We start from the raw sequence: 15,528 nt of genomic DNA, 5'->3' as shown, positions 1-15,528 counted from the left end.
GCATGTGAATGGTCCCTCCAGAGATGTTTACTCTATGGAAAGTAGTAAGTACGTACGTGAACTAGGCCTGCCTGTCCTGTAATATCGTACCAAGTACCAGCAAGAGCTCAATTGTTGAACCTAAGAGAGCTGTGTAGGCACCACAGCTGTGAAAAAAATGCACTGTTGCTACATAAACTATATTGGTGATAAACATCTGTTCGGCAACAGTCGTTTCTGTAACATGCTACTTGGACGGTACGACAATGTGGCAAAAGCTTGGGCCAAGTGAAAGGCTTTTTCTCACAGACAAAAGATAGGAACAATAAAGAGAACTTTCGTACATCTCTCGGTGCAAACATAAACCGCCTTTCCCTCTTTTCGTTTTGTTTCTTGTTTTTCCGGTCAGTTTCTGCGCCTGCACTTTTGGTGGGGGCCAATCCCGCCATCTGGTCGATACAATTCTGTGCCCATCAACTTCCGGGATCAATCACACCTGCCAGATACATAGGGGTTTCCATGTTAAGTGCTTTAAGCAAAACGACGGTATAAATCTCATTGTGGAGAAGACAAATGTTAGACCAGTTACTTGTAAGAATTGCAAGGAGTGTCATTTATCCACAAAGAAAAGTCTTACAAAACCCTCATCTATACTCCTAGAAAAACTAAGAAACTTAGCTAATTCGTGTATGACTTTGTTGATTATGTTTATTTAAACTAATGACTTGTCGCCTGCATAGGAATCATATGCGTTCCGTTTTATCTATTATTACTCTTCTGTTATAATTTCATGAACTGACTCGTTCCATAACCATGAAGACTTGCTCTTCAATTTGGCTCTACGGAATATATAAAAAATAAAGATACACATGAATATTGTTTGGCAGTCTGAGATTCTTTAAGTTAGATTGTGGCTTGCTTTTAAGCTTCCGTGAGTGGAGTTCCAAGGCGAATTGTAAGGTAAAGTATTATAAGCGTTACTAATTCCACAACTGTGCTCATCTTTCGCACGACTGTAGTACATACTGATTTGTTATAGAGTTAACATTTAACCCTTACCAACACATTTTCCATAACGCGCAATACCAACTGGAGGGGTGTGTGTGGTACGTTATGCTCATCCTACAAAACATTTAAAAAAGAAACAAAATTCGTTAATTATTGCTGAATTGTATTGACAACATACTATTTAAAGAGGTACTTATTTGTAAGTATGGTTCAGAACCTGAAAATATCTTTTAGAATACCATTAGCAATATCAACGTACTTTCAGTAACGTGTATTACAGAATAGAAAAATTAAAAGATACAAATTTGGTGCATTGTTGCTGAATTTTATTTTTAACATACTTTTTAAAGTGATATTTATGTTTAAGTAAGACCCTGAATATTGTCATACTGAATATGGCATTCACTTGGGAATGAGACTTTAATTTTTGGGTTATGTATAACTCAAAAATTTAATACATGTGTGGAATCTAGTAGAAGAATTCATTAAAAACAGTAAATATTTTTTTCTATTTTTTAAAAATAAACTAACTTACTAGATTACAATATTTTCAAAAGATGGGCACAAAGTATCTCTTTCCACACCCATCCCACACCCCCCTTCGGTAAAGCTGAGGTTAATTTTTTTTATTTATTTTTATTTTATAGAGCCCTGACACGAGGGCCCTTACACCCAACTACATAACATGATAGTAATAGGGCAAAACATTTGCCATAAGAGGCGATAAAAAACCCACAATATGACAAAATACAATTGAGTGAGAACATGGATTCAAGTTTTGCATTACAACAACTAGCCATTAATAACTAACCGGTACATGCATAAGTGGGAGAGAACAATGGTTACAACATTGCATTGCAGATGTCAGCCTCAGTTTGGATTACCTATGCAGTAACCACACTTTATGTTTGTGCCAGCCATTGAGATCATAATTATGTGCCAGGCATATCAAGGCCGTTATTACGGCCAGAGGTGGTTGTTCTGGGTACTGATTTCTCAGGATCTATGCACCCAAACTGCATGAAAATGTAATCACATGTCAGTTCAAGTATAATATATTTGTCCAATGAATACCCGTTTATCATCTCCATTTCTTCTTGGTGTAACAGTTTTAATGGCCAGTAGTGTATAAAAACAAAAATACGGACACATGAGGTTTTATTTTATGTTTAAAGGGGACGTCACGGGCAAGAGAGGGTGCCAGCGACATTTGTGGAAACTGGGAAAACACTTTAGCGTTCTGATCCGAAGGAAAAGCAGCATGAATGAACAGATGGATGTATCTGGCGTGAAGAGGATTTGCACATGCACAATAATATTTTAGAGACATGGCAGATGCTGCCAATGCATAATGCCTCAGAACTGTCAAAACAAGGCAAACATTCAGAATCTCTGTCAATGTAGACAAAAATATGAAGGAGCGGGTGGCGCAGTGGGTAACATACTGGACTCACATTCGGGAGGACGACGGGTCAAACCCACTTCCGGCCATCCTAATTTAGATTTTCCGTAATTGCCCTAAATCGCATCAGGCAAACGTCGGGACGGTGCCTGTGAAGGGGCACGGCCGATTTCCTTCTCCGTTCTTCCCTAATCCGAACTTGTGCTCTGTCTCTAATGACCTCGTTATCGATGGGTCGTTAAACACTAATCTCCTCCTCCACAAAAATATGTTCAATGGCGTTTTTGACGTCGCGAATAACAAATATGGCAACAAAAATTAAAAACAATGGATCTAATATGGTAGACAAAATTAGAAAGAAAAATCAGTATTTTCATGAAAATTGATATGATGGGTCCAATGTGGCGGAGAAAATCCAAAAATTAAGAAATGTTTTTCATCGATCAACTTCTCAATTGCTGATACTTTTCTTTTGATAATCCAGAGTGAAATATAAAAGACATGTCTTCACTGCCCTCAAGTTTATCTCAAAATTTCAACTGTTCCCATTCTCTGTTGCCTTGACAGGGCTGGAGAGCGCAACGTTCCTTAGCAACTTTTGAAATGTCAGTTTTTCCTAAAGCTTGGTGATCCATTTGCGTAGCTTATGATGACACAAATGGTCTATAATTCGACGAAGATCGTTAGTTCTAATTCCTTTTGACATAGCAAATAATTTTTCAAATTGTTTTTGAGGTCGACCTGACGATGTGCTTTCTGTTTTATGTAAAAAGGATACCTTACTATACAAACAGTTCTTGAACTTCTTAAAAAAGTAATCCTCTCAATTTACTGCCTGCTTGTATCAATATACGCAGTATTTCTTCCATATAATATTACTGTTGCATATGCTTTATCAACTTCTGATTTTCGTTTTTCTCATTATTTGTTTAAATGGTATTTTATTTGTTTTTTACACAACAAACTACGTAGTTTAGCTGTTTGTGTTCGTATAATTATGCTGTAAGTACTGATTAACGTCATATTTGTACGAATCTGAATTAGATTTTGCACTTTTTAATCGTTTTTCAAAAAATGCACAAATGACGGCATACTGCAGCTGCCATTTCAAATGTGACGTATTACCACAATAGTGGCTAATAGTTAAATTTACAAGTGTTTGGTGAAGAAATAATACATACTTCATCAGACAATTTAAAAAATTGTATAATGTTGTAGAATACGCAACTTGTCTCTCACTTTTCTTCACATTTTGTGATTTTTTTATTGATTTTAACTTGTCAGCATTACTTAAAAAACAAAATACCTATTTGGCCAAATGATGAAATAAGTATTTTCATTTAAGTACTTACTTCCCGATTTCATGATCTGAGTATACAAAACAAAAATATTTAACGCGGCATACGCAATACTTTCTCGGCTTGCCTAATCTGACATTCTGCACACAACAGAGCAATAATTTTGATCTGAAATACAACAATCGGATAAAGGTGCTGACTGTTTCTATGGGCAGGATTTGGCAGTCCGAACATCACTGTAGCGAACATATTAGCTCAAATTAAATTTTCTTAACTAGAAATTTTAAGTTTCTTAAGTTCGGCCAAGATTTTCGAAAAACTGACACATTGTGCGACAATGTCCACTAAAGTTTTTTGAAACAAATTAAAACGAATTATCTTCCTGTATATCTAGGTACACTGATAAGCCAAAACATTATGATCACGTGCTTGATAACGTCGTTTTGGTCCACCTTTTGAACAGATACAAACAGTTACCCTACTAGAACGTGTCAGCGCCGTCGCGAAAGACATCAAGCATGATGGGGCGTAGTATGTAAAAGGTGGTCGTTAGGAATTACTAATTTACATGTAAGTCTGTTAATCACTGTGCAACTACTGCAACCTACACCTTTTTGAATCTGCTAACTATATTGGTGTTTTGATCTCCTGCCATAATTTCTTTCCACCTCCATTTGAATATATGTGAAGATAAACGACTTGTTTTACGTCATTACAATTACGAAGGCATGCTGAAAAGTAACACGTCCGAATTTTTTTATGTGAAAACTGTAAAACAATCTTTATTAACATTCTCAACATAGTCACCGGAGCGACAAACACATTGTTCCCAACGAGAGACCAATTTGTTAATATTGTCACTGTAGAACGTTTGAGTTGTTGATGGAGCTACAACCTCACCTCTGCTTGCACCGCTTCGTCACTATCAAAGTGAAGTCTTCGACAGTGCTCTTAAAGTTTTGTAAACAGATGAAAATCAGATGGGGTCAAGTCGGGACTGTGTGGAAGGTTGTCATAGACAACCTTCCACACAATCCCGGCTTGGCCCCATCTGATTTTCATCTCTCACATACCGACATGGTTAACATTACACACCACCACATTATACGCTACAAATCGGATCCCCCTAGCGGCAAAGAGCTGCAACTTGCATCAGCGAAGCGGAAAAGCCAAATGAGTAACATGCGTGACGTGTAATACAGGGTGTTTATAAATGAATATCGGGGTTTTAACGCTTTATAATTTTTATTATATTAAACTTACAGTTATAAATGATATGCCAAACGAAAGAGCAACTCAAATAGTTTTACCAGGAACCTTATAAATGTTCATAAATGTTCAATGTGAGCACCATTTGTCACACAGTACACATCAAGTCTATAGCCGAGTTCTTCCCAAATGTTGATAAGTGTGTCTTCAGTCACTGTAGCAACAGCTGCTTCAAACCGGTTTCTTAATTCAGGGAGGTCTGCTGGTAGCTGAGGCACGTACACACGATCCTTGATGAAGCGCCAAAGGAAAAAAATCGCATGGCGTTAGGTCGGGTGAACCTGGAGGCCGTGCAATGCAAGCCCTGTCATTGGGCCCCTTGCAGCCTATCCAGCGCTTGGGTACAGTGAAGTTCAACCAATCGCGTACTTCGCTATGCCACTGAGGTGGCACACTAGTTTACTGGAAAATGAAGTTCTCTGACTCATCTTCTTCCAACTTAGGGAAGAGCCATTGCTCTAGTGCATCAAGGTAAGAAATGCCAGTCAGTAGGTTCACCAAAAAAGAAAGGCCCATAAACTTTCCACCGGGATACGGCACAAAAAACAGTCACTTTAGGGGAATCTCGTAGCATTTGTACCACCTCATGACGATTTTCTGAGCCCCAGATGCGCACATTGTGTTTACATGTCCACTAAGGTAAAAGATCGACTCATCACTGAAGACAACATGATCCAGAAAATCTTCATCGTCATGAAACAACATTTCGTTTGCGAAGTTGGCACTTAATCCATGGTCTGCCGGCTTTAGAGTCTGTAATAACTGTAAATGGTAAGGACGTAGTTGTACACGTTTTCTTAAAACTATCCAAACAATCAACATGGGAACTTGTAATTCACGACTAGCCTCCCGGACTGATTTCTTTGGGCTACGAGTGAACGACTCTCTCACTCGCTTAACAGTCTCTTCACTAACTCTTTGGTCGTCCTGTGCTCTTCCCTTTACAAAGGCAGCTGGTATCTTCAAATTGATGATACCATCTACGAATGTTATTACCACTTGGAGGATCACAATCGAACTTCAGCCGGAACGCACGTTGCATGGTAACTACAGATTCGGTCTTTGCAAACTGCAAAACACAAAACGCTATCTGTTCACTAGTCGCCATCTTCGCTACTACCGCTGTCTAGCGGACTGCGGCGGAAACATTGCGCGCTGCGCATGCGCACTGGTGCTAAACACAACTGTTCGAGTTGCTCTTTCATTTGACATGCCATTTATAGCTGTAAGTTTAATATAATAAATATTATAAAGCGTTAAAACCCCGATATTCATTTATAAACACCCTGTACCTTAATATTGTCAATGGAGTAAAAACTTCGGATGAATTACTTTTCAGCATGCTCTCGGAATTGCAGAAATGATCCATGGAACATGAAAGTAACTAACTAATTAGTTGCATCGAAGTCAACGTCTCTGAGACTTGTACATAATGGTGGCTGTTTCTAAAGATCACTCCAATGATTCAGAATAATACAGCTGTCTTCCTGTGTATACATATTTAAGGCCAAGAATTGCCAAACTGTATGTTTAGGGCTCTTACCTGGATACTCCCAGTCGAGGTCTATTCCGTCGAAGCCGTACTCGTCGATGAAGTGCAGAACGGAGCGGATGAACTCGCGCCGGGTCGAAGCGCTGGCCGTCATCTCGGCGAACTTGCGCCGCTCTTCGGGCCAGCCGCCCACAGAGATCATCACCTTCAGCTGCGGGTTCTGCCTCTTCAGGCCCACTATGGAGCGATACCCTCCTGGAAAGAAGACAGTGCTCATTTATCTACCAAAACTCTGTTGCAAGGCCGCCATTTCCCTATTTTCATTCAATCTCGGCGCTGATTGTACACCTTCTTCTTTACAGTGGTGCCAACATACCCCTTGCTCTCTGTTCTACATTTCGTAAATCCCAATGATCCCACATTCACTGAAATGCGTGATGGAAGCATGGGCTCCTGAAGGTGCCAAAATCCACGGAAATAGTAGGGGATCAAATACCTACCGTTACATACCTATGATATCTACACATGCTTACCCAATCACAACCCCACAACCAAAGTAACACACAGAACTACTTTGAAATATCCCTTGAAGGTTAGTTAAAGTCGTTCTCCACATACTGGCTACCCAACAGAATAATCATCGTTTGATTTCGAAGCCCTATCAGCAGCCGTGTTTTCAGACTTAATTATGGGAATCCGCTTCTGCCTAATATACTGACTACTACCCTTTTGAATGACCAAACATGTTTCAGCACCTTTGTGCCATCATCAGTGAGTATTTTCATTCAGTTAGTTATTTTCGTAGTAACTGTTCGCTTCTGCATGCTCACCTCCTACGGAAATACGTACCGAAATACTATACACGTTTTTGAGGAACTCCGCTCGCAAGTTACATTTTGAACTTCATAAACACAATGTTTTGTGAAGTCTAGCATAAGGGTTGAATAAATGCCTTGTGTACCAATGACTGTTATCATAGATTTTGTGGAAATTGACTCAAAAGCTTTCCGAAAAGCTATGAAGCAAAGACAAAATGATAATTCAAACTCTTCACTTCCGTTCACTTCTTGCCAATGGTCCAGTGTGATACGTCACTGCAAGAACTTCTTGTTTCTTTCCTTTTTCCTTTCCAATTGTTTTCCCCCAAAAGGTTGGTGATAGTTTATAGAATATGTTGCACCCGACGAAGAGGAGTCTCAAAACTTTCTAGTTTTCTGTGTGTTGTCTGCATTCTGTCCTGCGAACTACAGGAATTACAGCATTGCTTCGGTTTGAGAGATTTGCTTTCCGTTGTAGAAGTTCTACAAATAATATTACAAATTCTCTCCGTACTGCATTTCCCCCACCTTCAAAAATGGTTCAAATGGCTCTGAGCACTATGGGACTTAACATCTGCGGTCATCAGTCTCCTAGAACTAAGAACTACTTAAACCTAACTAACCTAAGGACATCACACACTTCCATGCCCGAGGCAAGATTCGACCCCGCGACCGTAGCGGTCGCGCGGTTCCAGACTGAAGCGCCTAGAACCGCTCGGCCACACCGGCCGGCTCCCCCCCCCCCCCCCCCTTTGCACACCTTCAACCATTTGTGGTGAAACACCATAATATCCGGGCTCTTTTTCTCATTTCCTCGCCTCTATTACTATTTTCAAAATGTAATAGCTAGGAACCCTGACTTATTGCGTTTTAACAACCACAATTCAGAATAAGGTCTTTAATTAGCTGGTGTTTAAATATCAAAGATAAAACGGAACCAGACAGAAAATTAAACACTCTTAAGCCTGTGAGTGTAGTCATATGTACGTACCTTGTATGATGTCATACTGTTCATCCTGGGGCTTGATGTGTAGGTCGTGAGGATCCATGACGGCGAAGGCGTAAATGATGTGTGTGCAGGCGAATGGGTCGATGTCGGCAGTGGTAAACCGCATTGGATCCCTTCTGTAGCCGGCCCATCCTTCCACGAAGCATACTACCTTAAACTGACGTATACCTGTAAGAGGATAATTCAATTTATTTAAATTGATTTAATTAAACATTGTTATGAGCGTAGGCTTCAGTGGCAGGAGTTAGTATTAATAAAATTGCCAGCATGTGTGACTGCGTAATTTTATAAAACACGCCAACGCGTTGGCCTCCTGCAATACTAGTCGAGGCATGCTAGTACTTTACAAAATGACTGTGTCAAAAATCTAAAAAACGTTTGTTGGCAAATATATTATTGTAAAGGATTTGCGTGTAAAAACTGGACCTCGTATTTTTTTACTGAAGTATGGGTCGCAGTTTTATTTCAGTCATAAATCTATTATTCCGGTCATAAATGGTTGAATTCCGAAAAGTCACCACTAAAGCAACAGGAAAATCAAAATGTCCTTACGCTTCAACCAATATAAGATGAGCAACAAAGAATAAATTCGAGAAAACAGCACATTGTTTTTAGGACACAGAGCGGCCTCCAACATTTTTAACTTCTAAATTATAAATTTCTTAGTAGTGATTTCTCATACAGTAGAACGGTGATGGGTATTGAAACAACACAATGTTGAAGTTCAGCATACATGAGAAGCCTACGTAACATTTTGATGTTCACGATTAACGGTTGGAGGGGATGATAGGTCCCTAAATTTGAGATATTAATTACAACGGAGACAGTGTATACGTACGAACAACGTTCTCGGCGGGGAAGAGAACAATACGACTGCTTTTCCCTTTAACTTATAGGGATGAGAAAAAATGACAGTACAGAAATGACGCATATAGTTTTGAGTGCTTACATCAATGTTGCCTTCGTCTCGACAATCCATTTGGATTATTTTATTATTTTGGCTTATCTTCAACGATCCAAGCAAGAAATCTTCGGGTTTTCTTAAGCACGATTGATGACCCACACCCTAACTATGAAAAACACCCCCGTACAGTAACACCACCTCTTCTGTACTTCACAGCTGGCACTCCATGTAATGAGAGGCAGCGTTCTCGGATTCGCCAAACCCAAACCCTTCCATTGAATTAGCACTAGGTGTGCATGATTCATCACTCCAAATCACTCATATCCAGTCATAGCGCTACTGGTAGTGGTTTGAGTGTTTTCAGCCACTGATTTCCTGGGACTTTTTTTCATGCGATGATCAACGATACCTGTCAGCCAGTAAATGAGGTCTATCTGATCTTGGTTGTTCCTTCCTGTTTGCACTTCACAGCAACACCACCAGTAGTCGCATTCGGCAGTTTTAGAACAGTTGAAGTGTCCCTTATGAATTTGTTATTCAAGTGACTCAGTGACTGGCCCATCTTCGTAGTCACTGAGCTCTTCTGAGAGTTCCATCCTGCTGTCACTACGCCTCTACTGACAACATAATACTCTACTGGCCATTACAACTGATACACCACGAAGGTGATGTGCTACAGATGAGAAATTTAACCGACAGGAAGAAGATGCTGTGATATGCAAATGATTAGCTTTTCAGAGCATTCACACAAGGGTGGCGACACCTACAACGTGCTGACGTGAGTAAAGTTTCCAACCGATTTCTCGTACACTAGCAGCAGTTGACCGGCGTTGCCTGGTGAAACGTTGTTGTGATGCCTCGTGTAAGGCGGAGAAATGCGTACCATCATATTTCCGACTTTGATAAAGGTCGGATTGTAGCCTACCGCGATTGCGGTTTATCGCATCGCGACACTGCTGCTCGCGTTGGTCGAGATCCAATCACTGTTAGCAGAACATGGAATCGGTGGGTTCAAGAGGGTAATACAGAACGCCGTGCTGGATCCCAACGGTCTCGTATCACTAAAGTGCACGTCATTTATGTTGGCGGCCGAGTTTAGGTTCGTTTTGCGCATCTGACGTCACAAAACACAGTCAGCCAATGAACAGAGAACAACGTTGCCAGATCTCGACTGCAGAGCAGAGTACGGACGAGTGTCTTCAGATTTAGCAACGTTCAGTCATAAATAGAGTAATAGAACAAAAGCAATGTCTTGATAGCAGACTTCCTTTTATAGAAACTTTGGAAAAAGCATTCTTTATACCAATTGCTTCATATTCTGTTAATTAATTTAACAAAACAAGCAATAAGACTACTAATTCAGGCGATAGCAAGGAAAGGTGTTTGTATCAATCTCACGAACCGCTTTTCCGCAATAAAAAACAGCGGTAATTGTTTATTTCCTATTGTACTTCGACGAAGTGTGAGTAATTCATAGTCATACCAACAGTGTTTGTCAGTATTTTGCATGACCTGTTAAAGTCCTCATGGAGTTATATTGAGGTACGAGCTGCGTTAGCGCAACGGTTAAGGCGTTGGGCTAGCAAGCGAAAGGTTAAGGTTAAGCTTGAACAGCGTTGTGCAGTGTTTAGTATTTTCTTTATTTAAAAATAATATCGAAGTGTCTTACTTCACGAATTTTATTCGTTTGAATGCAATTTTTTTAAATTTCTAGTGCTTTGTCTCTTCATTGACCCTTTCGCTGCTGCAGACACGTGCTCCCCGCATTCCGCACTGTGCGCGATTTTGCCATCACTGCACTGCTCGCCTATGCAGACACATGGTGTTTCGACTGCTTTGACACACTTTATCATTCGATTTCACAAAAATCTGATTTTTACACATCTTCCTGACTGATACGTTCCCCCCATAAATGACTTAATTTTGTTTCGATGTTCAACGCAGTTATTGTGCAGCATTAAATGTAGTAAACCATTGGAAGAAAATTTTGAAGAGTTTGCAGAGGTAAAAGTCCATAGCGTATACTTTCCGTATGGTCGATTTTAGTTGCCACAATGTTGAGAATGAAATGTGGACAAGATACCAACATTTCATATAAAATTTACTGTACAACAATATCTCATTTAATTTAAGTACCACATAGGTGTCGTATGTAATATTAAGAAATATTCCGTCTTTCGCGACTGTAATAAAAGTTTTATTTACACCGGGCGCATTTGGCTTTATTTTATAGCACTTCAGTCAATGATAGGTATGGCACATACACAATGGTACTCATGTTCTCTTTCTTGTTTTTGTTCCACAGTCGCAGTTTTACCAATGGTATTGAAATATATTCCTCTTCTGCAACTGTAATAAAGCGACTTATTTAGACCAGATGCGTGTCTCTCTTTTGAAGCATCTTCAGTGGACAATATTTTGTCTCCTCCATTGCCAAGTCACCTTTCGTAGTTTTGTGCTGCGGTAACACAATATTCAACGTTTGTGTCGGCTGATCAGTGTTTTAGCAAATAAATGCTGTTTGTGCGTGCCACACACAAAAATTATATTTGACATAGCTCAGACCACTTCACTGATAGACGGTATATTCAAGTCCTAATGTTTTTGTAAGTCCAGAGTTTTGTTTAATTTATTTTGTCTACTTCCTTTTGATTGATTGAAGTGCTTTAAAATAAAGCCAAACGTGCCCGGTGTAAATAAAACCTTTGTTACAGTCACGAAAGACGGAATATTTCTTAATATTACATATGACACCTATGTGGTAACTAAATTAAATGAGATATTGTTATACAGTAAATTTTATATGAAATTTAGGTATCTTGTCCACATTTCATTCTCAACATTGTGGCAACTAAAATCGACCATATGGAAAGTATACTCTATGGACTTTTATCTCTGCAAACTCTTCAAAATTTCGTGCAAAGGTTTACCATATTTAATGCTGCATAATAACTGCGTTGAACATCGAAACAAAATCAAGTCATTTATGGGGGGAAGGTATCAGTCAAGAAGATGTGTAAAAATCAAATTTTTGGGCCAAATAGTTTTTGTGAAATCGAATGATAAGAGTGTCAAAGCAGCCGGAAGATGGGGACGTTTGCAGGACAACAACCATCTGCACGAACAGTTCGACGACGTTTGCAGCAGCATGGACTACCAGCTCGGAGACCATGGCTGCGGTTTCTCTTGACGCTGCATCGCAGACTGGAGCGCCTGCGATGGTGCACTCAACGATGAACCTGGGTGCACGAATGGCAAAACGTCATTTTTTCAGATGAATCCAGCTTCTGTTTACAGCATTATGATGGTCGCATCGGTGTTTGGCGACATCGCGGTGAACGCACATTGGAAGCGTGTATTCGTCATCGCCATACTGGCGTATCACCTGGCGTGATGGTATGGGGTGCCATTGGTTACACGCCTCAGTCACCTCTTGTTCGCATTGACGCCACTTTGAACAGTGGACGTTACATTTCAGATGTTTAACGACCCGTGGCTCTGCCCTTCATTTGATCTCTGCGAAACCCTACATTTCAGCAGGATAATGCACGACCGGATATTGCAGGTCCTGTACGGGCCTTTTTGGATACAGAAAATATTCGACTGCTGCCCTGGCCAGCAAGTTCTCCAGATCTCTCACCAATTGAAGACGTCTGGTCAATGGTGGCCGAGCAACTGGCTCGTCACAATACGCCAGTCAGTACTCTTGATGAACTGTGATATCGTGTTGAAGCTGCATGAGCAGCTGTAGCTGAACACGCCATCTCCGTTTGACCAATGCCCAGGAGAATCACGGCCGTTATTACGGCCAGTGGTGGTTGTTCTGGGTACTAATTTCCCTGACTGTATGCACCCAAATTACGTGAAAATGTAATCACATGTCAGTTCTCGTATAATATATTTGTCCAATGAATACCCGTTTATCATCTGCATTTCTTCTTGGTGTAGCAATTTTAATGGCCAGTAGTGTACGACATGTCTCGTTTTACACTGGCGGGTCCCCCTCTCGTGACATTCAGTGGTTAATTCTGCATTACATAGGGGTATATGGATACTTTTGATCACATAGTGTACTGTCATACCAAATCCAGCACAATGACAACTTAGTCACGTGATACGCTAAATTATTCCATACTCTGTAGGGCAGAAGCCACGCCGTTCCAATACTGCGGCTATCTCTAGTCGAAGTGGTGATGGGTGTAATGCTAACGAGCACGCAGAAGTGCAGTACTTACCAGAGTTGTGTGTAGAGGGCGCCTGCAGCGACGGCGGCTTGGTGCGCGGTCCGCCGAGCGACAGTTTGGCGATGATGGCGTCGTGCCACCAGGCGAACGAGTGGTTGAACTGCCGCGTGCTGGGCAGGTTCTCGGGCAGCCAGTCGCCGAAGCCGCGCCACAGCGAGAACGCCTCGCTGGCGGGCGGCGCGCCCGGCCGCGCTTCATACGGCACGTGCTCCACCGCATCTCGCAGCGGCAGTCGCTCTGAAGACCTCAGCCTGAGAAAGGGGGGCTGTTTTAGAGCTACGAGTGTTAGAAGACATTTATACACTCCTGGAAATTGAAATAAGAACACCGTGAATTCATTGTCCCAGGAAGGGGAAACTTTATTGACACATTCCTGGGGTCAGATACATCACATGGTCACACTGACAGAACCACAGGCACATAGACACAGGCAACAGAGCATGCACAATGTCGGCACTAGTACAGTGTATATCCACCTTTCGCAGCAATGCAGGCTGCTATTCTCCCATGGAGACGATCGTAGAGATGCTGGATGTAGTCCTGTGCAACGGCTTGCCATGCCATTTCCACCTGGCGCCTCAGTTGGACCAGCGTTCGTGCTGGACGTGCAGACCGCGTGAGACGACGCTTCATCCAGTCCCAAACATGCTCAATGGGGGACAGATCCGGAGATCTTGCTGGCCAGGGTAGTTGACCTACACCTTCTAGAGCACGTTGGGTGGCACGGGATACATGCGGACGTGCATTGTCCTGTTGGAACAGCAAGTTCCCTTGCCGGTCTAGAAATGGTAGAACGATGGGTTCGATGACGGTTTGGATGTACCGTGCACTATTCAGTGTCCCCTCGACGATCACCAGTGGTGTACGGCCAGTGTAGGAGATCGCTCCCCACACCATCATGCCGGGTGTTGGCCCTGTGTGCCTTGGTCGTATGCAGTCCTGATTGTGGCGCTCACCTGCACGGCGCCAAACACGCATACGACCATCATTGGCACCAAGGCAGAAGCGACTCTCATCGCTGAAGACGACACGTCTCCATTCGTCCCTCCATTCACGCCTGTCGCGACACCACTGGAGGCGGGCTGCACGATGTTGGGGCGTGAGCGCAAGACAGCCTAACGGTGTGCGGGACCGTAGCCAAGCTTCATGGAGACGGTTGCGAATGGTCCTCGCCGATACCCCAGGAGCAACAGTGTCCCTAATTTGCTGGGAAGTGGCGGTGTGGTCCCCTACGGCACTGCGTAGGATCCTACGGTCTTGGCGTGCATCCGTGCGTCGCTGCGGTCCGGTCCCAGGTCGACGGGCACGTGCACCTTCCGCCGACCACTGGCGACAACATCGATGTACTGTGGAGACCTCACGCCCCACGTGTTGAGCAATTCGGCGGTACGTCCACCCGGCCTCCCGCATGCCCACTATACGCCCTCGCTCAAAGTCCGTCAAGTGCACATACGGTTCACGTCCACGCTGTCGCGGCATGCTACTAGTGTTAAAGACTGCGATGGAGCTCCGTATGCCACGGCAAACTGGCTGACACTGCCGGCGGCGGTGCACAAATGCTGCGCAGCTAGCGCCATTCGACGGCCAACACCGCGGTTCCTGGTGTGTCCGCTGTGCCGTGAGTGTGATCATTGCTTGTACAGCCCTCTCGCAGTGTCCGGAGCAAGTATGGTCGGTCTGACACACCGGTGTCAATGTGTTCTTTTTTCCACTTCCAGGAGTGTATATTCCTGTCAGCTCACAACAAGTGTTTACAGGGAGCTGCGCCGACTGTCTACACTGCTGCTCCATGTCGCGCCGGACCGATGGCAAGCCTAAAGCCGTCGGCACACGGACCGTGCATCCGAACGTTGAGCGTTGAGCGTGCCGAGTTTCTGACGTCATAGCGTGGACTAGCACGTTCGGGAGTCTTTCCTAACGTGCAGAGCAATATCTGGCGTGTCAGATATTCTGAGCGTGCGTCTGAGCGTTGACCAATGAGATGGCACAACGCCACCTACGTCACACGCACGCCGTCTCCCTTCAGTACAGAGTTGTGAGGCGCCATATTGGCATTCATTTCAAGCCTATATGTATATATGCCGTTTCTGAGCACCAGCAAATTG

General features: G+C 42.7%; 1 protein-coding gene across 1 annotated transcript in view; it reads right to left on the bottom strand.

The window, feature by feature from the left end:
• LOC124788421 (probable chitinase 10) overlaps positions 1-15,528 on the bottom strand; it is a 231,877-nt gene that overhangs the window by 164,943 nt on the left and 51,406 nt on the right. The window contains exons 4-6 of the mRNA XM_047255688.1: positions 13,415-13,674; positions 8,258-8,443; positions 6,500-6,703 (exon numbers count right to left, since the gene is read on the bottom strand). Of these exons, the coding sequence (XP_047111644.1) occupies positions 6,500-6,703; positions 8,258-8,443; positions 13,415-13,674 (650 nt within the window). The remainder of the gene's footprint in view (positions 1-6,499; positions 6,704-8,257; positions 8,444-13,414; positions 13,675-15,528) is intronic.

Source organism: Schistocerca piceifrons, chromosome 3 (genome assembly GCF_021461385.2).
Source record: "Schistocerca piceifrons isolate TAMUIC-IGC-003096 chromosome 3, iqSchPice1.1, whole genome shotgun sequence".
NCBI lineage: Eukaryota > Metazoa > Arthropoda > Insecta > Orthoptera > Acrididae > Schistocerca > Schistocerca piceifrons.
Note: the sequence above shows the minus strand (reverse complement) of the source record. Positions and strands in the feature narration are given on the sequence as shown.